This window comes from Hemicordylus capensis, chromosome 4, assembly GCF_027244095.1.
Source record: "Hemicordylus capensis ecotype Gifberg chromosome 4, rHemCap1.1.pri, whole genome shotgun sequence".
Classification (NCBI taxonomy): Eukaryota; Metazoa; Chordata; class Lepidosauria; order Squamata; family Cordylidae; genus Hemicordylus; species Hemicordylus capensis.
In genome coordinates, this window is record NC_069660.1 from 212,023,259 (window position 1) to 212,045,927 (window position 22,669).

A 22,669-nucleotide genomic window follows, 5' to 3' on the forward strand; every position below is an offset into this window, starting at 1 on the left:
AGGGGGAGAGGTATTTTAGCTTCTCTCCCATCACTGTAAAATTACTGAGGGCTGCATGACCCTCAGTAACATGTTCCTGTAAGTGGAAAGGTCTTTTGCAATGAGAGAAGAGGAGGAGAGGAGAGGAGCAGAAAATTGTCCCCCTTCCCTCTCCATACTCACCTGGCTACCCAAAAAGCCTTCACCATAAGGACACTGAAGGCTCTCCAAGAATGCCCTTCTTCTGCCTACCGACTGCTGTGTTGCATGTGGATCAGCACGTACAATATATATTTTATTTAATTTTACAATTATCACAAAGGTGTCATCCTGTAAGCTGCTTCATATGGACAGTTCCTAAAAGTCCCTATAAGGTAGTAATTATTTTTAGCTTAGCTTCTCCATTCAGCACAGTTTAACTATGAAAGGAAGTAATAAGAAATGCAATATCTTACCTAAAAAGAGAATCTTTAGTTTTCTTTTCATTTAGCACGGTAATGCTGGGCTTCTTAGAATAAGAAATCCCAAATTCTGCATCATCATAATTGTCCCAACTATCCATAGTCTTTAATTTTGTCTGACCCCACCGTCGCCGACAGCTTTTCAAGGTGACTGCACCATTTGAAGTTCCAATGGCTGTTTGCTTCTGTTTTAAAATGACAAACAGGGCTAATTAGTTCTGACATTTACATCTTGATCACTACTATCCTAGACCAAGACATTCATGGATGGAGATATATATATATATATATATAGAGAGAGAGAGAGAGAGAGAGAGAGCGCGCGAGAGAGAGAGAGAGAGAGAGCGCGAGAGCACGCACAATGGGGGGGGGGGCTTTTTCGATCTGAATGCCAAAAATAAAATAAAAAACCAACATAGTAAATCACAATGATCTGACCCTATAGAGAATAGGGATGACTGAAATTAATCTCTGTAAGGAAAAGATGATAATAGCTGAAATAAATCCTGATTTCAGGAGACTGCCCCTTCACTCCTGGGACAAGCAAAACCATTAAGTTAGGTAGGAAGAGATTTACTGATTTAAGTGGTATAGTAGAAGAGATGATTAGGGAATGCTGGACTAATGCAAGAAGGGCTGGACTGCAAGAAGAAACTCTGATGTGAAAGGGTGGGAGTGGGGGATTATTTTCTGCCCTTTACTTTGTTTCCCACAGTACTGTGACTAACAAAGGTTGTAAGGCTTTGGGATGAAGTCCCCCAAGAAATGATAAAACAAACCAAAAGACAATAGTTTTTTATATGAAAAGGTGAGACAACACACAAAAACAACTGAAGCCCGGGTCCACAGCAGGTTTTTCTACAACTAGCTTGCTTGTTCTTTGCTGAGAAATGTTATTTGGTATCAAAAGACTAATCGCAAAAGAGTTGCTTCCAGGTGATGAAGGTCACCAGCCTTGACTGTTTATCATCACCATCTGGTGAACAGCCTTTGTCTACATTAACTCTTCTTCCTTCACAGAAACACCCTTCGCCCACATGCAAGCCACATAAGGGGCTTTGTAATTTACTCCCAAATTATCTTGGTAGACATTAGAAAGAGATTGGTTTAATCCTGTACTCAAAACAGTCCAAACACTCACATTACAAAAAGGAAGTAACCTTTACAAATTAGTTCCTAATAGTTGGCAGCCAACTTGCATTTCCTTACAATAATGTATTTATACATACATGTTTATGAACAATTTACCATGTAAGACAATTAATAAATGTCTCCTGTACGTGAAATCTGACTGTTTTGATCGTGGTCACTCAGGGCTAACATTCAGCTCATAAGCCAACTGCAGCTCTCTCCCCAAAAGCAATAATCTGAGGCCCCTTCCTATCTCTTTGAGAGAACTCCTGCAGCCCACACAAGCCCATAAACAATAGAGAGTGAAGACAGGATATGTTCTTGGAGTGGCCTCAGGTTTGTTGCAGACAGTCTGCTACATTTGGATCTGAGACTCCCTCCATGCATGAACTGCTGAGAGCAAGCTGCTGGGAGTGTGAAAGTCTTGTATGCTTTTGCTGCTGAACTCAGGAAGGAGTAGAAGAGATATGGGGGCGGGGAGAGAGAGAGAAAGAAAGAAAGAAAGGCTCAATTCAGACGCAACACTAAACCGGAGGTTGGCAAACCTGCATTTTCATTTTGAAGCTTTAAATTGCACTGCAGACTTTCTTCCAAACGCAGTCCGCCAACCTTCAGTTCCGGGAGAGGGGAGCCCCTCCCTGCTCCTCAGCCCCACGGTCAGACTGTGGGCAAAGCGACAGCATTCAGCATGTCAGCGCATCGGCCGTGATCTTGAAGGGGGCATACTGAGCGCAATCGTGTGTTTTCAGTGCTGCCCCTCCTCGGCAGGGAAAGAGGATTTAAATCCATTTAAATACCATGCCATGCTAGTGCTTCTTCAGGCAGCGATGGTACCTCCACCCTCCAAAGAGCCCGGCACCTAAATAGTCCCGCACAAGCACAATTCGGGGTGGGGGGAGATATTGAGGGGGCACAATTTCCCAGCTAACCAGAAAAGGGAAGGGAACATGAAGGCTTCCTAGGAGGGAATATGTATATGGGGGAGGGCAAAGGGTCCTGGGGGCGGGGTCTGTCCTACCATAACCTAGGATGCTGTTGTGAGGGACAACCCCGTCAAAGCAGTCAGTCCATGCAGACCAAACTGCACTCTTGCTCCACTGGCAGTTTGCTGCCAGTGGGATATCCCTCTCATAAGCAGGCCAGTCTGCTGGGGAGGACCATAGGATTATAAGTCCTAGGTCTCCCGCCAGAGAGAACTAAACTAACAGGAGCCTTGCTTGTGTGGGCCCTCCAATTCTCCATGGTCCAGGATAGAACAGAAGCGCTGCAAAAACAAAAAACAAACAAACCAAAAAACCAGCCCATTCTCTGTGAAGCTTTGCACACATCCCAAAGAGATTCAGATGCTCCATGTATCAGAGCCTGACTATGTGCAGACAGGGGAAACATCAGATGTGTGGACGGATCTTTAAAGCCATTCAAAATTCCCAGGTTTGGTCCATATACAGATATGCTGTCATGGGGAATTGTGGGAGAGAGGAGCCCTGATCTCCTGCGACCCAGGAGAGTGGGGTCACTATTTCGGGGCACAAGCAAGGGTACACATGCCCACATGGGCAGATGGGCTGGCAGGGGGCAAGCTTTGACAGCTACTTGGTGATAGTTGCCAAGACAGGGAGAGCAGTCACCAGGGTACCTGACCCTGCAACTTTCTTCCATACAGCAAGCTGGCTCGATATAGAGCCCAAGTGGCCTGGACTCTCATGAGAGAACAGTCCACGGGAGAAGGGGTTGTTTTGTCATCACACATTATTAGAGCTCTTGCTTGGCAATTCTCTCCCCTCTCCTCTGACAGTGCTTCTCATGAGTTGGGGGGGGGGCACTCCCCAGGGCCTGGCACTCTCTTGAGCGAGTGTGGTCTGTCACAGGTTGAAATCCGTCGTCATCACATATGTCAAATCGCTCCTTTGACTGGAGCACTGCTGACCTTGGTGACCAGCCCTGCTCATGAGTAAGTCTAGGGAGTGCAAATCCCCAAGGGGAAGGGGCTGGGCCCGCCTTTCCCAAACTTTACATGGGGGGGGGGGAAATACAACGTGGCTCCTCAAGGATCCCTGGTTGGGGCTGCCTTTCAAACCCGACCTCAGTCACACACTCACACATGCCATTTATTCCCCTCCTGGCACTATGATGCAGTGCCCTGCTTATGTTGCCACCTGTTGTGCTCGTGCTTGTGAATATATATCATTGTCGTTTCATTCTCAGGGATCAAAGCACTTAATGCTCATCTTGTCATCCCATCCCCTTTCCCTCCTGCTTGCCAGGTGGGGGAGGAGCAGAGTGGGAGGAGGGAATGACCCTGTGAGATTGTGCCGCTCGACAGGCTGACAAGCTTGGGACGGGACATAGCGACGTCCCATCTTGTGCAAACTGAATTTTGTGTAAACTGAAGGTTCAAACTGAAGTTTGGCGAGCCAAACCACAGGTCGCTTTTGGCTCAAAACTGTGGTTTCACAAATTCATAAGTAACTGAGTTCCAACCTCTTCCCCATTTAACTCCAGTTTCGTGTTACATCTGAATTTGGCCAGAAAGAGAGCAGAGAGAACATGTAGGAGGAACAAGATGAGGATTGAGAAGGACAAAAGAGAAAAGAGATGAGTCAACAGAAAAAGAGGAGTAAGCTGATGGGATGCAGAAAGAAACAATGCTAAGGAATGTTTCTCTCTGCATCCCATCAGCTTATTCCTCTTTCCTTAGGAATGCAGTGTGTGTGTGTGTGTGTGTGTGTGTGTGTGTGTGTGTGTGTGTAGAGAGAGCACAGTAGTCAGTAGTATGGAGAGAGAAAAGGATAAGGGTCTATAATAGTTAGGGATGTGCACTGAATTGCTTCGGTGCACATCCAAGGATGGCGAGGGGTTCTCTTATGAGGAGGCGGGCAAGTCCTACCTACCCGTCCTCCAAGCCCCCGACAGCCTGCCGCAGCACTATTGCTACAGAGAGACTTCCGTGCAAGTGGCAGCTTGTGCTGCTTGCCCCTCTAAAATGCCGTGCCAAAGCAATGAGATGTGTCCCCAGCATCCCTTGTGCAGCATCATCATGTAAATGGCATCACTACATGCGTCAGCGCCATTTGCTGGGCCAGCATGCTGTTTCTGGCCCCACAAATGGCATCGATGCATGCACCAACGGCATTGACATGCTGATGCCACACAAGGGACGGATCCCATTGTGGCACAGCATTTTAGAGGGACAAGCAGCACAAGTTGCTGATTGCACAGAAGTCTTTCTGTAGCAATAGTGCCAGAGTGGGGGCTTGAAGGACAGGCAGGTAGGACCTGCCCACCTCCTCTTAAGAGAACCCCGCGCTGAAACGTTTCAGCACCAGGGAGCCAAAGCATTTCGGCACCTCTCCAAAGAGGCGCCGGAACACTTTGAGCTCATCCCTAATAATAGATTAGAGGCAAAAGAGTTATGGAGAACAGAGAACAGGATAACAGAACAAGTGAAAGAAAGAAAACACAATGTTAAAAATTGTAACAAATTATTTTCCATGATTAAGCCTGCCATCCTACACACATTTATTTGAGAGTAAACCCCATAGCACTCACTGGGGCTTACTTCTGAGTAAGCAAGCATAAGATTGGGTTGTAAGTGTTGTGGTCTTCTTAAATCAATAAAAATAAAAGGCCATACCACAGGGTGAGGGGAACCCGGTATACTAGCTGTCCTATTATTTGTTCATAGAAATGCAGCTTCTTGATGACAACTTACGGGTGATGAGTTTTTATTGATGGCTGGAAGGAAGGATTGTGGCTGCTGCTGTTTCATTGGTTGCTGGTTGATTGTGTTCTGGGGCAGCTGAATTGCCTGGAGGGGATGTTGGTTATTCTTTGATACAGACTGCAGCTGGAATTTGTCTGGTGCATCTGGTGAGGACTGAGATTCTGGCTTAGATTCAGAGTCTAATTTTGATACGGGGTCTAATTTGGGTAGAGATGGCTTTGGCTCTGCTGGCTGAATTGGTTTGGGATGAGACTGTTTCTGATCCAGATATTGTGGAGGTGGTCCTAAAACTTGGCCAACTTGAAAGTAAGGATACTTCAACGCCTATAAGAAAAAAAAGTAACACAGTTAGCTATAATACAGCTAAATGTCTACATCATTTCTATTATTAGGGTGTCAAGCAAGTATCCATCTGGAAGCACAATCTTCTCCCACAAAAGAAGTCAGGTTCTCTGGCATAGCCAATGCTGAACTTGGCCTTTTAATTTCAATGGGACCATTTTGAGTAATTTTCATCATCATATCAGCCAACATTTTTCTCCTGCCTTCCTACAAACTCTCCAGGGCAGCTCATAATATCAGAAAAACGGCAAATACAATCAAATACTACCCAATACAGAACACAGCAGTGAGATAAACTAACCAAATTTCTCCCTCCCCTTATCCAAGAGTTTTGATAAACAGGTTAAGTCTTAAAGAAGCATTCAAAGTGCAGCAGGGAGGCATACAAACCTGTATCATGGTGACAGGATCAGTCCAGAGTTAGAGAAACCTTTGAGAATGCCCTGCTCCCTTATTGATGATAAGGATGTACACGAACTGAGGTTAATGCACAGGTTTGGCGCCACGGGGAGGAGAATGTTATCTTTTTTTAAAAAGGAGAGCAGATCCTTACCTGCTCTCCGTCACCGCATGCAGCTTCCTGCTGTGGCAGCACTTCTCCCAACCATGTGCGGCGCCAGCATGCACATGGAGTCACACGTGGGAAATGCCACCACAGTTTGTGTACATCTCTAACTGATGACTTGAATTCTCGAACAAAAGGAACTTTGAACAGGGCTTTTGAAGATGACCTTGGAAAGCAAGTGGGCTTGTCTAGGAAAAGGCATACTCTAGCCCAGGGCTTCCCAACCTGGGGGCCTCCAGACACTGCTGAACTAAGGAACAACATTAGGAACATAGGAAGCTGCCATATACTGAGTCAGACCTTTAGTCCATCTAGCTCAGTATTGTCTTCACAGACTGACAGTGGCTCTTCCAAGGTTGCAGACAGGAATCTCTCTCAGCCCTATCTTGGAGAAGCCAGAGAGGGAACTTGGAACCTTCTGCTCTTCCCAGAGCGGCTCCATCCCCTGAGGGGAATATCTTGCAGTGCTCACACATCAAGTCTCCCACTCATATGCAACCAGGCAGACCCTGCTTAGCTAGGGGGACAAGTCATGCTTGCTACCACAAGACCAGCTCTCCAATACAATAAATATCTGGGAATGATGGGAGTTGGAGTTCAGCAACGTCTGGAGTACCACAGGTTGGAAACCCTTGCATTAACCTAAGACCTGTTGCCCCAGGGAAGGGCTTTAAAGGCAAGAACAACCACCTGAAATTGGGCTGAGGAGCTCACAGACAACCAATGTAGTTGACACAAAATAATTCATATTTAATGGTTGACCAATTTTTTTTTTTTTAATTTTTGGACACTGGCTGAGATTAACACAATTGTGCCAGAGAGTTTGCCACTACTCTCTGTGTTCCTTTATGTGAAAACTCTTTATTACTTCTATGACAAGGCTGATGTACCTGACTTGCTGTAGGTCGTTTCCTTGGATCCCAATTCAGCATATCATTCATAAGCTGTAGTGCCTCACTGCTGGCATTTGGAATGAGAGTCTTTAGGCTCATGGAGACAAACTGAGGGAAGCAAAAATTCATTGCAGCGGCAAGTTGGTATCCTTCTGGCCAATCACTCTGTTTAAAAGACATGCAAAATGTATCTTTAAAGCAAAGCATCAAATTGTTTCATGTTGAAACTAGGAAAAAAATTCAGGCTTGCAGCCAAACTGCACAATGCATGTAATAGGCAGTTTGGCTCTGCATGATTGTTTTTTCTAAGGTAATAGCAGCTGGGTGGGTGGAGGAATCCGGATCAGGCCTGCAAAGAAGGGGCATTTAAGTCTTTTCCCACCATGCTGCAGTCTTGATGAAAACCATCCCTCAACGCTGCTATTAGCTCCAAGTGGGAAGGTTCCAGTGTCTCCAACACACACTTCCCTCCTAGGAAAAACAGCAGCTTCAGTGGCACGATTTTTATCAGGATTGCAACATAACAGGCAAGGGTAAAGTACCCCCCTTTTTCCTACAGACTGTTATCCTGAACATGAACAAGCCTCCCCTTCCCTCAAGCTGCTATTTAATTTACCCAAACTACACACAAAAATGCAGGGCCAATGAATTTAACTCAAGTGTAGATTGGTCCTTAGACTACTGCTGCTGATAGTCCAATGGTTGTTTGTTTGTTTGTTTGTTTGTTTGTTTGTTTGTTTGTTTGTTGCAAGCAACCATAATAGCAGAATTGGCTGAACTAGTCATTTCTGGCAGAAGCTGCATCTGAATCTTGTCATGTTTGTGTGATGATGAATGAAACTGAAGCTTAGTTACAGATATACAGCCTTTGTTTAGTGAAAGAAAATGCAGTAGAATTAAAACAGAAGTTTGCAAAAATGTGTTAAAGGATGCTGTCATCACCATTTTGCACCCTTACAGCCAAGAGCATGCACACACAAAAACACTTCACCTAACTGCACGATTTCATGTTAAGGTACTTATTTGATCGTGTCTTGTAAAGAAAAACTACTTGAGAATGTAGTTAGACAACTACATCGCATTGGCCCATGGAAGGCAGCATTTTGTAAGCTAAACTCAAGCCACATCTGGAACTTATATTTAACACAACTATATGGCCAACATATTTTTCTTACTTCTATAGCTGCATAGTAACAGGAGTTTTTCCTTTATCAGGGTCTATATTCTTGGTGCATCTTTCCCTATCCTAAAGTTTAAATTTATGATACTATTTCCCTCACAAGAACAAGGGAATCCCAAGTAAGGAGAAAAAACAACAGCTGTATTGGATGGAAAGAAAGAAATTTTCCATGCAAAGCTACATGGAAATCCTATTGAAAATGCTGCTTTAATTTTTATGGTGGAGATGATTACAACACAAAATACAGCATATTTAAATTGCTAGGATTCAGAGCTTTATCAAATGCAAACATTATAAATAAAATTATATTCACAAATGTCAAACAGATGCCAAAGTAACATGTTACTCTGGATAAAGAGGTACCCAACACAATTTATTCATTTTACTTCCATCAATTTACAAAAGAGCTCACCCTTTTGGGGGTTCCTAATACTTGGCAAATTTTGAAGATTTCATCAACTTCACTTGTTCCCGGAAAAAGTGGTCTTAGGGTATACAGTTCTGCCATTATGCTGCCAACGGCCCATATGTCAATAGGAGAACTATAAATTGAAGATCTCAGTAAAACCTCAGGTGCACGGTACCTGCGATGGTGAAGAGAAATAACTGAATGCATTTGTTTAAAGATATAGAAGTTAAGTGAAATTCCTGTTGGATAATAATCTTACCATCTGGTAGAAACATAATCAGTATATGGCGGCTGAGACCTTAGTTCTCTAGCCAATCCAAAATCAGCTATTTTAACCAGTTCTGGTCCCATACAAAGAAGATTTTCAGGTTTCATATCCCGGTGGAAGAATCCTATGAAAATGAAAATACAACAAATCACCTCACCACCACCACGCAGGTACCTAAAACATGAAACTTTGATTTTGAATTCTCTTGGAACATAAGGAAACTTCTCTTTTGAATTCGATTTATAAGAAAGAAAATCAGTATGTATTTATTTGGTTTATATATATATATATATATATATATATATATATATATATATATATATATATATATTTCACTAAGACGGCCCCATGCGTGGATGAAGGTGGATAAGTCACGGAAATCTCGTGAGAGCCGCAGAACTCTCACAAGGAACTGTCACGGAGAGGCAGGGAGAGAAGCAAACTGGCCCAGCGAGTAAGGCGGAGGCAGGCGGAGAAGCGTGGTTACGAGGCGGCAGCAGGCCATCCAAGAAGAGGAGGCAGTGGCGGTGGCGGGACAGCCAGAAACAGGAGGGCGAGAATCACATGAGTAGGCAGTGGGTCCTTGGCTGGCCGCCGGGAGAAGGAGGCGGGAGGCGGTGGCAGGACGGCCAGAAAGGGGGGCGGGGGAAAGCACACAAGAAGTGGGTGGCTGGGGGCGGGGAGTGGAGAAAGTTGGGCATGCTGGTGGAGGCGGGATGGTCAGAAAGTGTGGAGGGATGCCAAGAAGTGGGCGGTGGGGGAAGTGGAGAAAGCCGGGTATGTTGGCGGGAGGGGGGGGGAGACGACTGGACCCAACTAGAGGTGCAGATCCTCTACACCCCAGCCCACTAGTTTAGAATAGAGTTTATAACATTTTGACCTGTGGCAATTGATACTTGGTATACTTAAAGAAGCCTACCAATTTATCTTTTAAAATATTTCTTGAAAATACACAGAAGAGAAATAGCTTGCAGCTAAAAATAATCTGACATTGAAAACTGAAGTTACATCAAAAGTTTTTAAACAAAATGTATGCTTTCAGGGGGTACGGGGGAGGGGGAGAATTAAGAATTCCCAACTCAGGAGTTTTTATTTAAACATGAATACATTATTATGGTTCTCTTACAGAGCATAGCATGAAACTGATAGCAAACAGAAGCTTCAGTATATTGGCACTACATAACAGAACTATTATATGCCAGTTACTACAAAGATTTATTTATTTATTGCTTGCTTGCTTGCTTGCTTGATTTATATACCACCTTTCATAAAACTAATTCCAAGGTGGTTTACAAAAATTAATACAATAAAATTTCATAAACATCATATAAATCAAATAAATACAATAAATATTAAAATCAAAACCAAATTAAAACCATGAACACACTAAAAAACAGCAAGATCACAAATGGTTTTCTTAAAACTTACAAATATACCTCTCTTATCCCCGGCCACATATTACCACAAAGAAAGTAGAGTAACAAAACAGTGGTAGCCAGTATGGGTGGCTTGTGAGGGGGGCAGGGGCGAGGCTGAGCCTCAGTTGAGACTTGTTCTCTTGCCCTATTCCCAGCTGCCTCATTCTCCCTCGCCATGCCCAGTCACAGCGTTAATTCCTTGCTCATGGGCTGGTCATTCACCAGGTGGGAAACTGGACAAATGACCAGCCCGCATGCAAAGAGTTAACATTGCAGTCCGGCACAGTGAGAGAGAATAAGGCAGCCAGGATGGGATGAAAGGAGTGAGAACAAGCCCCACCCCACGTGGGGCTCATTTATCTCCCACCCCATCCTCTAATACCGGTTGCCACTGGTAGGAAAAGACCTACCATGTTTATGGATGAAGGCTAGGCCTTGCAAGATCTGATACATAATGTTCCTGATGACAGACTCAGGAAAAAACTTGCTTCTGTGAAGATACAAATTAATAACATCAACAGCTTTCCATACAAGTTAAGGTTCTGTATGCCTATAAAGCAAATATTTTCAGTAAAAACCAGAAAAACATATATTTATACCTTGACTTAATGTTCATGATTAGTTTCTGTGATTTCCTAAATGTAAGTAATTAACCACAACTATGATGTATTGGGTTGTTGTTTTTTTAAATATGCAGTTGGATGTGAGGGAGCGAGATTGTGATCCCCACGCCAAATATCCCTGTCTTTCTGGACATCCATGCATGGGCATAACATTTAGATAAGGCATACATGCATAAAATATAATATATGTAGGCCTCAACAACAAAACTGATAATCCCACTTACAATCTGGGAATGGACTGCATGATTTGGACCTATATTTATTGGATTTTATACCCTATTTGAATTCACCCATGGATGCCCAGAAATCTTGGAGGCAACACAGGCCCAGGGCAGAAAGCTGCAAATCATGTTCCTCCGCTACACATAAAAAGAAGATCAGCTGAATTTTGAAAGCTGCTGGACCAATATCTCAACTCCAAATAAGACTGGTATGGGTGAAGATTAGGCCAGTTTCTTTGACACACTGAGCCGGGTCTCACGATCAGTGAGACCCGGTTTGTGAAGGTAAGTGGGGAGAGCGGGCTAAGAGAGCGAGCTGGGAGTCTACTCATGAGTAGCCACAGTGCAAAACCACGCTGTGGCTACTCACGATTTTTAAAACCGGGTTTGCGAAGCACTCGCTCCGCAAACCCGGTTTAAGGGGAGGGTTACTTTGGCGGGTTAACAACCTGGAGGCCACTGGGCTGGTTCCCACAGTCAGGATTTTCTAGCCTGATTTTTCCTGGTCGTGGGAATAGCCTCACTATGTCAAATTTTGAAAGTATCACTTTAAAAAAAAAAAAAGTATACTTCTGTCCAGACACCAAATGTGACATACAAAGAACTGTGATAGAGTTCAAAATAGCAAAAGAACGCTATGAACACAGTAGGCACAATGCTGTTTTATGTTTGAAAAAAAGACTTACCTGCCCTTCATTAGCTGATAGAGATTTTCCTTCATATACTCAAACACAAAATAAAGATGGTCATTTTCTCGAATAACTTCCTTCAGCTTTATCACATTTGCATGATTAAGTTTCTTCAGAGACTGCAATATTGCAACATTGGATTATTTTTATTTGGTTCTAATACAGTCATCTCCTGAAAACATATAACTGTCCATAAAAATGGGTTTGTGTATGTGTACATGTGGCCTAGATCCCAGTTTGAGCATGATGAGGACATGATGCAGAGGCCCCTGAATGAGAAAAATGAAGGCCAAGAATAGAAGCTGGCTACTGCCAGAACCTGCACATGTGTAGAAAACATATTTTCACATTTCCCTGTGTCACTGTGAAATTCAACAATATTGTGAGGCTGATATTCTCTCCTAAATGCATATAGCTTTCCACCTCCTTCACTACTTAGCTTTAACTTTGAGTCATGACCTATCATGCTGGTCATTACAGTTTCACTAACTGCAAAAATCAAAATTAACTTCATATATCATCATCATATCAACAATGTTTGTTCAGTCTGCATAGTTCAAAAGACAACCAGATACTAAACAAGTTCATTCCCCAGTTGCTTTTCTGCACACCTGGAGCTCTCTTTGAAATTCCTGCATTGCATTTTTAAAAAGACTTTTGTTTTTTAATGTAAAACATAGCGCTCAATCAACAGGGGTGGCAAGAAGATGAACCTCTGCTGACAGGTTAGGCTGAGAGAAGTGACTAGCCCAGAGTCACCCAGCTAGTATCACGGCTGAATGGGGATTTGAACTTGGGTCTCCATGGTCCTAGTCCAGCCTCTAACCACTACACCACGCTGGAGTACAGTTATTCCCACGTTATGTTGGGCACGGGTACAACAGTATACTTCCCGTCTGTACCATGCATTAGAGGGGCCTGTACCCAGGTTCACTTTTTAAATGAATGCAGTACAGTCATTCACAAAGCAACATGTACAAGTTTTCAGACATATGTACACTCGTACAGCATAATGTCTAAATAGGCTATTCACGTAAACTACAGTATAAACTCAGCAACTAACTTTCTTGACGGGACACTTTGACAGTAGAGTAAGGAGTGGAACACCAACCTACAGAGTTGGCTTGATGGCAACCCTTGTTGGCACAGACATCACTCCCTCCACACTCAACTTGAGCTTCTACCTTACCAATTGGGCAGGTATGCTTTAGGAAGGCCAAATTTGGAGCCTCAAGTTGCTAAACCAACTTTACAAAGTGTGCAAGCAATCCCAAAATAGTGGGTCTGAGGAGGACAGATAACCAAGACTCTTCAGCAGAGAAAAAAGGAGATGCCCTTTTATTTTTTGTACCCACTAGCTGACATCCAGACTAACTTTGCACCAAAACACCAGAACGGAGCATTGGTTCACTCACTGTGAAGGATTCTTCTGGTTGGTGCTGACAGGGACATCTTATGGGTTATCCTTCTCCGCTAGCTCCAAGGCAGGACAGATCTGATTAGTTGAAAAATATGTGCATGCCCCCCTGAGGCCGAGGAGGATAACCCCGCCCCAGTTCTTTCGGACCGAGACAGTGACAGCTAAACAAAAAACGACTAGCAGTAATACAGTAAAGAAACGTAGTATTAAACCATAACAATACAGGCAATCAGGAACAAGAAGAATAGGCCCTGAAAACCATAAAACCACGGAATTGTTTCCTGGCACTCCCCTCCTAGTGTAATATTAAAACACTCCTGGTGTACTATTGAAACACAGATTCAATAAGGAAGACTTCAGACAGGATCAGGCAAGAGCGCTAAAAAACGGGAGGGCCGAGATGTCCCTGTCAGCACCAACCAGAAAAAGCCTTCACGGTGAGTGAACCAATGCTCCATTCTAGTTGTTGCTGACAGGAACATCTCATGGGACATACCACAGCTTGTCTGTTAACAAAAAAACCTGGGCAGGAGCGCTCTTGCCTAATCAGATGGAAGTACCTGCTGCAGAACCCTCCTGCCAAAAGCAGCCTGAATGGCCAAATAAGGGACAACTTTATAGTGCTTGGTGAAAGTCGAAGGAGCTGACCAAATGGCTGCCCCACATATGTCATGCAGACTGCCGATCCCATCGAACAAGGGTGGAAAGACACAAACATAGAGTCCGTAGTCCGGAAAGATGCCGATCTTTGTACATATGCCTTAAGGCAGTGCCGAACATCCAGCTTGTGCCAAAGCTTCTCCTTGTGGTGCACTGGCCGGGGACAAAAAGACGGAAGGAACATGTCCTGTGACTGGTGAAAAACAGACGAGACCTTAGGATGAAAAAATGGGTCAGGGATCAATCTCACTGCTTCTTTTTCAATGATACCGAAAGACCTGTGCACTGACAGAGCTCGTAACTCCGATATATGTCTGGCCGATGTTATGGCCACCAGGAAAGCCAATTTGAATGACAAAACCCTAATAGGTATTGTGGATATAGGCTCGAAAGGCAGAAGCTGCAGCACCCGCAGGACAATATGCAGGTCCCAAGTAGAGAACCTGTGCACCGTTGGAGGAGATAACAACGTAGCCCCACATAGAAACCTTTTAAGGTGAGGATAATCTTGCCACCTATTCCTGGTGTCACCGGAAATAAGGCCTACAAGGGATGAGGCCTGTCGCTTAAGAGTGTTGGGTCTTAAACCCTGTTCCAAGCCCTCCTGCAGAAATTGGAGCAGGTGGCGTAATGAAGCGGTACCCCTGGGTACCGAGTTGCGGGAGGACCACTTCAAAAATGCCCTCCACGCACACTGATAAATGTGATTGGTGGAAGACTTGCGGGAGGCCAGCAACGTATGAAGAACTGCTTCAGAATATCCATGCTTGCTCAGAAGTCTCCGTTTGCTTGCTCAGAAGTCAACCACCGGGGGTCAGGATGCCGAACTGGACCCTGAGTGATGAGATCTGGCAGAATCGGGAGTTCCCATGGTGGTTCCACTGCAAGCCGGATCAGTTTGGAGAACCATGGGCGTCTGGGCCAGAATGGAGCTATTAGAATTAGTGACGCTTGCAGCAGCCGAATCCTCCTTAGCACTCTGGCGAGTAGTGGAGTCAGTGGATAGGAGTAAAGAAGCCCCCAAGGCCACAGAGTGGACAAAGCATCGCTTGCAGCCGCTCTCTCACAAGGGAAACAGGTCATGAACCTTCTTGGTTTTGCGTTTGCTGGAGACGTGAATAAGTCCATGACTGAGAGCCCCATTCTTTGTACCACTTGAGCAAACACTAGCGTGTTTAGAGACCACTCCCCTGGGTGAAGGTCCTGCCTGCTTAGCCAGTCCGTAATCAGATTCAGATCTCCTTGCAAGTAGTGGGCCGTCAATGAGCTGATGTTCTGCTCCGCCCAGGCAAACAGTATCATCGCCTCCTGATGAAGAGATCTGGAGTGTGTGCCTCCTTGATGATTCACGTGGGCTTTCACCATGATTCACCACTGGAGTGCCCTGCGAAGATGGACTGGAATTATGAGATTCAGTCTTTTCTTGTTGGCAATGGCTGTCTGATAGGGCAGTAAGAACCACTGGAGAGCACGAAGATGGAAACGTGCCCAGGGAACCACCTCGATGGTGGCAACCATCAAACCCAGGAGCCTTGCAAGGCAGGAAAGAGGAACCTTCTGACATGCCAGGATCTGAGCCACCTCTGAGGTCAGAGTCTTGAAGCGATCCTGAGGAAGAAAGAGACTATCCCTTTGGGTATCGATCAGAACACCCAGATGTTGAAGGGTGTGAGTGGGAAACTAGAGGCTCTTTTCGTGATTTATCAGAAACCCGTGTAATTCCAGAGTGCTCAGAGTTGTTTGGAGGTCTAATTCCACTTCCTGAACTGATCGCGACCTCAGAAGCAGGTCGTCCAAGCAAGCAAAAATTTGAACACCTTGAAGTTTTAGATGAGCCACCAAAGGGGAAAGCAGCTTTGTGAAGATACGTGGCGCGGAGGACAGACCGAACGGGAGTGTGGAATATTGATAATGGTGGCCTGCATATTTGAAGAGTAGAAATTTGCGACTTTCCGGATGGATAGGAACGTGTAAGTACGCCTCCTTGAGATCGATGGATGTCATTAAGTCTAAGTGTTGAAGAGCCTCCGACACCAACCTTAAAGTCCCCATTCGGAAATGCTTGTGCCGGATCCATTGGTTCAAAAATTTTAGGTCGAGGACTGCCCAGCTTGTTCCATCCTTCTTGGAAACTGTAAACAGAATAGAGTAGATGCCCCCGCCCTCCTGCTCCCTTGGAACTGCATCCACTGCCCCAATATCCACGAGATGACAAATTGTGTGGACAATTTGCGAATGTTTTAAAATAGAGCGAGGTCTTGGGGTTGGAAGAAATCTGTGAAGGGAGGGGGCATCCAACTCTATTCTGTATCCGTCTTGGATAATCTTTAATACCCAAGAATCTGTAGTTGAATTTTCCCAGGCCGGCAGGAAACTGCTTAACCGACCTCCCAGCTTGCTGGAGATAAGTCATTGTTGAGACTTTGGTTGCTTTTGCTGATTTGATTGCTGCCGGTTACCCCCATAGCTCCTGTAGGGGAAGCACGACCTATTCCAGGAGCCTCTCTGGCCCTTGCCATCTCTATCCTGTCCCCTAAAGGGACGGTAACCCCAAAAGGGCTGCAGCTGCTGAAAACCCTTCTTTGGATTGTTTCGGTCGGGCTTGCATATGGCCAGCATGGTCTTTTTCTTATCTTTGGAATAGACCAGAATGTCCTTTAAAGCTGTGTCTCCAAACAGCTTCGTGACGTGGTATGGAACTGCTGTCAAATTATTCTTAGAAGTGATATCCACTTGCCAGTTTTTAAGCCACAAGTATCTGCACCCAAATACTGAAGCCGCCAACACCCAGGAACAGAATCTGATTGAGTCCAACGTGGAGTCGGCAATAAACGCCTGAGGCTTTTGCAGTTTCACCAACTGCAGACGTAGCCTGCCAGGATCGAGAGAGGGTTCAGAAAGGAGGTCATCGAACCATAAAAGAGAGGCACGCTGCATCTGATGCTCTCGTAGAGAAAGAAGCATTATCATGCGCCCGTTTGAATGCTAGCTCTGCCTTTTTATCTGCAGGGTCCTTCAGCACCACTTCACCGTCCCTTGGGACGAGGGAGCCCGACACCAGCTGTGCTATTGGGGCATCAGTGTTAGGTGTCTTTAAGAAAGCCTCCTGCTCAAAAGAATAGAGCCAGCGTGGTGTAGTGGTTAGAGTGCTGGACTAGGACCAGGGAGACCCGAGTTCAAATCCCCATTCAGCCATAATACTAGCTGGGTGACTCTGGGCCAGTCACTTCTCTCTCAGCCTAGCCTACTTCACAGGGTTGTTGTGAAAGAGAAACCTAAGTATGTAGTACACCGCTCTGGGCTCCTTGGAGGAAGAGCGGGATATAAATGTAATAATAATAATAGTAATAATAATAAAACAATTAGTAGTATACATAACCACTCTTGCTTAACAACTTCTGCAAACAAATCTGGAAGAAGCAAGAGCATATCTTAAGGCTTGGCCCTGGGAAAGACTGACTCTCCCTTATCTGAAGAAATAGGCTCAGAGGCCGCCTTTGTTTGAAGTCCAAAGTCCTTATGACTCTGGACATCAGAGGATTGAAGTCCTCTGCTACAAATATGCACTGAAATACAGCAGCTAGTTTGCTCTCCTCCACCCTGGACCATTCTCCCTCTTCCTTATCCGGTACAGGTCCCTGATCCTGGCCTCTAGTATCGGGCCTGACAGGGACCTCCTCTATGTCGGAATGTAGTTCACCAGACAAAGATACAGCAGGGCGCTTCTTGTGGAGCAGAGTAGGTCTCGGATTGGAAGGCTTAGGATCCCCCGAGTCCTGACCCGATAATTCAGAAGAATGAGGGGACCTCTTCCCCTTGGCTCTAGGGAACTAGTGCCTCTTCAAATGTTTTTGTTTGGACTTCGCCTTCCTGGGAGGAGACTTGACAGATTCACTAGATGAAGAGGAGAATCACTCACTCTCCTTCTCCTTTTAGACTTCTTTTTGTCTTTTCTTGGGGGCCGGACCTGATAGATGGTATCCACAATTGCGTTGCGGAACCAGGCCTGCCATTCGGGTGGCACTGACCTAGGTAAAGTGGAGGCAGTGCTCACACTAGAAGAATCCCCCCCTTTATTTGCATTGAAGAAGTTCCCAATAGACTGATGCTGCTCTGCAATGCTGCCCACTCCCTCCCCTGAAGACAAAGGGAGGGTGGGGAGTGCTGCCTGCTGCTCCAATCCAGAGCCCTCTTGTTCCAAAATGGCGCCTGCAACTGTCTTTTGTGCCGTTTTTGACACCGCCACAATTTTTTCAGTCTCTCTGAGGACGGACTCAGAAATGGCTCAGATTTCTGCTGATGAAGGGGGCGGATTGGCTAGCGGGGCTCAGCGGAATACAACCTGGCTGCAGTAGAGTGCCGAAGACCGGGTCTTGTGGCGCAGCGGCAGGTCGTCCTTTGCGCCCACAATCATGACCGGTGCAGGCGGCTCTATGGCGGCTGTCGGCAATGCTGTGCCCTGGAGCGGCCCGGGTGGTGGAATTGCAGCCGTGACCACTCCAAACTGTTCCACGTTTTGGCTTCTGGGCGGCACGGACGAATGCTGAGAAGCCGTTTCCACCTCAGAAGCTCGCTTCCTGGAAGGTTGGCCAGACAAGGGAGGAATCGCGGAACTGCCCGGCGGACTGGAAATGGGAGCCCCGCCAAAAGGTCTGGACAAGCCGGGACCAAACAAGTTCTGCCGACAACCTCGCAGTACAAGGATCAGCCTGTACCACAGACCCAACTCCATGCAAGGAGGAAAGGGTAGAGGGGAGGGGGGAAGCGACAGAGGAGAAAGATGGGGCTTTTTTATTTTATATTATAAGTAAAAGAACGGAATAGAACGGAAATAAGAAGAGGAGCGACAGATCAAATTTTGGAAGAATAGACAAACGTTACAGAGAGAAGGAAAGAAACTGTCTGGAGCTGAGTGAGGACAGAAAGAACTGGGGCGAAGTTATCCTCCTTGGCCTCGGGGGGGGGGGGTGTACATATTTTTCAACTAATCAGATCTGTCCTGCCTTGGAGCTAGCGGAGAAGGATAACCCATGAGATGTCCCTGTCAGCAACAACTAGAAGGGTGTCATGTGAGGAGGCTGTGTGTGATTTTCATGCGAGGGGTGCACACACAAGATTTTCAGCCAACCCCCTTTCCTCTGCAGCTGCTTGTGCCTCCCAAAACTATGTCCCTGGAAGTTTGGGGATCTTCAGGGACATAGTTTCAGGAGAAACAAATGGCTGCAGAGGGATGGAGGGGATCACTGAAAATTGCACCCTCCCCACTCAGCAGAAAATCCTGGTGCTTTGGTTAGGTGTTGGCCACTGAGCAGCAAACAGAAATGACAGGCCTAGACACAATTAGCACACTATAAGCATTACCTTTACTTCTCTCAGATTCATACATTCATCCCAAGAGTAGAACTTCCTTTTCATTCTGAAATATAAATCACAATACATTTATGGTTACTGAGTAAAACACACTGAACAGACTATACTCTGCACTGAAAAATTATTACCAAATGAAAGTTTCAATCTGCTCTAGTAAATATTAGGAGCAGATTGGAACTTTAATTAGTAGGAGAAATCAGTAAGTCTAAATTACAATACTTTGCAACAATCTTTGAAATATAACAACAGATGCATTACAAAGAATTTTAATGAAAGGGGCAAGAAAGGGGCAACATGAGACCATAACATTTCTCGCCCACACTGCAAGAAAGGTAGCTCACAAATGAAGCTCAAACAGCCAGAGGCAGCCTAACATAAGAAAAGATGACATTGCCACCTTATGTAGCATATATTTTGGGCTTTATTACAAGCAGCACAGTCACTGTGCCATAGTGAAAGAAAAGGAGATTTGCCCCCTTGGGCTCTACTAGTGCTTACAGAGAGGAGAGCTGGTCTTGTGGTAGCAAGCATGCCTTGTCCCCATAGCTAAGCAGGGTCTGCCCTGGTTGCATATGAATGAGAGACTTGATGTGTGAGCACTGCAAGATATTCCCCTCAGGGGATGGAGCCGCTCTGGGAAGAGCAGAAGGTTTCAAGTTCCATCCCTGGCTTCTCCAAGATAGGGCTGAGAGAGATTCCTACCTGCAACCCTGGAGAAGCCGCTGCCAGTCTGTGAAGACAATACTGAGCTAGATAGACCAATGGTCTGACTCAGTATATGGCAGTTTCCTATGTTCCTATGAACTTGCAGTCTTACAAAAAATATCTAAGCATTAAAAAGCATGAAGATTGAATGGCATATACCTTTTGATGGCCACAAGTTCCCCTGATTCATTGCTCTTCCCCATCAACACACTGCCATATGTTCCGTCCCCAAGCTGTCTCATCGTTGTATAACGATTCATTTTGTAAAAGGCAGGTTAGCCAAATCCTCAAAAACGTTGAAAAAACTTTTTCCCCAAGTATGGATTTCCTGGTTGTTGCTGTTACATGTATGAGCAATTTGTCATCATATTTGCTCAAGTCATCAGTCTTCTTTCCCAGTATTATAACCACTCTATCAAGAAATAATGTAGCAGTGAAGGGAATTATGCTGCCATTCTTACAGGCATCCTGAAATTAAAAAAAAATAAAATCCATAGAATAGTTAACAAGTACATTATTATCATCAAACAGTAATGTAATAAACAAATATATTTTACATAACAGGCAAATAAATGGTACATCAGGACAATTTTCCTGCACAATATGAAAATCCCCTCTAAGGTACAAGACAGAACATAAGGAGCTAATAATTCAGCACAGCCCAATGCAGTGACACTGTCGATTCAGATTACTGAAGGTCATGGCTGCTAATTAATACTCCGGTCTGGATAATATGTTATTTCAGACCAAAAAAACCTCTTATTGGGCTGAATCCAAAGAACCATGAGCCAAAGGAAAATAGATGCTAGAGCTATTCTGCAAATATTGTACAAGTAGCTGCACAACTCAGTGCTGTAACAGGGAGGTTCTATAGGAGTTTCCATTGTTCTGCTTGTGCAGGAGGTTGCACAGCTGTTGCAAAAGTGGAAGAATGTTTCTGGATTTAGTTTTATTCTTCTTGTGCAACATTCTCGCACAGGGTGTAAAGTAGCCCTTCCATGAGAAAAAGGCATACCTTTTGTATGCAGAAGGGCACCTTGGAATCCAAACCATGCAACAGTCCCAAACATGTTTACTCAGAGGTGAGCAGTGTTCTCTCTAAGGCATGCACATGTGCACACGCACACAAGTTTGTTGATGCCTGCTCAGTTAATTTTCTATTCTGCTCAGGTTGAATTAGGAAGGCCCCATTCTAACTGCACATGCGCACACAGTGCCTTGATACCTGCTGCCCAGAACAAAACTTATTCTGCGCACAAATGAAAAAAAAATTAGAGGGAACACTTGAGGTGAGATTCACTGAGTTCTATGGCACTTACTTCATGGTAAGAGTGTTTATCAGTAATCCAAAAACCTTCAGTTTATGGTAAGATGCTTTACATTTTCACTCGTGCTCTAAAAAGAAAGGAAATTGCAAGTGAAGGTGCCCATCTTAACTTCTGTGCCATATAAGCTGTAAAGACTTTGTACAGTGATATATGATGATGTCTTTAGAAATGCAGCTCCATGCACCCACACTTTCCTTGATTAAAGATGCATCAGGCAGAAATTCATTGGGACATTTCTAGGAAGTGATTAGGGAAACTGCACCTGTTGCCTCCCTGGATGCATCGCTCCCCAGTCCAACATCCAACTGAAATACCAAGGCAAAGTGTGGCCGTATTTCTAAAGCCATCAACATATACCAGACTGTACAGTCTTTACAGCTTATATGGTGTGGAAGTTAAGATGGGCATCTTAACTTGCAATTTCCATTCTTTTTAAAGCACAAGAGAAAATGTAAAGTATCTTAACTCTCATCTTAAACTGAAGGTTTTTGGATTACTGAATTTCCAGGCGTTTTTAAAAGGAAAATCTGATTAGACACTATCAGGAAGAGCTTACCCAAACTGATGTGTTTTAGAAAACCAAAGCAACTCCATTTTACTTAGAAAACCTAATTCTAACTTAAAGTAACCCCAGCCCAGCCCAGCTCGGCTCAGAGCCATCAAGGCCTCTCATGATCAACATCATTATCTCTCTCCACTAAAATGTATCTAAAGAAACTTGGTTCTCATAGGACAGTTTAGAAAACAGGATGTAACCAAATAAGGAGTGATCACCAGATGAACAATGAATCATTTGCATGCGTACTAGATACTTAGTCCACCATTTTGTTGCCACGTATGCTATGTCTGGGGTGTCAGCATCATTCAGATTGTTTGTATAAATGTAAGATGCACCTATAACCAATTTGTATTCAATGCAGAGCAATAGCCCATTGAATTACCTTGCTATCTGCAGTAGCAATTAAATACCTCTTATTGATTCCCACTGAGTCTGTTTGATTGGCTAAAAGGCGGACCCAGGGACGAACTGAATTCACATCAAAACTACAAGGTAAAACTTCCTGACACTGAACACCAAAAACTCTGCAAAACCTTCAGCTAAGATAAAGTCACACTCCACCCTCCCCACCATCTGGGGGAAAAAAAACCAATTAAATGAAACTAGTAGATTCAGTAATAGTGGCAGTGTGATCCCACCTCATGATTATACAGCAGTTGATAAGGACACAACAAGAAGCAGGTAGTTTGTGTTCATTTTAAATCTTTACATCATTTTTTTCTTT

The 22,669-nt window shown here is 44.6% G+C and overlaps 1 protein-coding gene across 19 annotated transcripts in view; it reads right to left on the reverse strand.

Annotated features, from left to right (window-relative positions):
* Positions 1 to 22,669, reverse strand: part of MAK (male germ cell associated kinase) — a 62,278-nt gene that overhangs the window by 29,212 nt on the left and 10,397 nt on the right. For 18 of the 19 annotated variants that reach the window (XR_008306344.1, XR_008306348.1, XR_008306349.1 and 15 more), the window contains exons 2-10: positions 20,218 to 20,526; positions 19,345 to 19,399; positions 11,901 to 12,022; positions 10,781 to 10,860; positions 8,944 to 9,076; positions 8,688 to 8,859; positions 7,093 to 7,260; positions 5,284 to 5,619; positions 435 to 625 (exon numbers count right to left, since the gene is read on the reverse strand). Coding sequence is in view for 13 of the 19 variants with exons in the window: in XM_053246874.1 (XP_053102849.1) it covers positions 435 to 625; positions 5,284 to 5,619; positions 7,093 to 7,260; positions 8,688 to 8,859; positions 8,944 to 9,076; positions 10,781 to 10,860; positions 11,901 to 12,022; positions 19,345 to 19,399; positions 20,218 to 20,318 (1,358 nt within the window). In the remaining 6 variants the exon portion in view is untranslated. The remainder of the gene's footprint in view (positions 1 to 434; positions 626 to 5,283; positions 5,620 to 7,092; positions 7,261 to 8,687; positions 8,860 to 8,943; positions 9,077 to 10,780; positions 10,861 to 11,900; positions 12,023 to 19,344; positions 19,400 to 20,217; positions 20,527 to 22,669) is intronic. The other variant, XM_053246872.1, reaches the window with a different exon arrangement.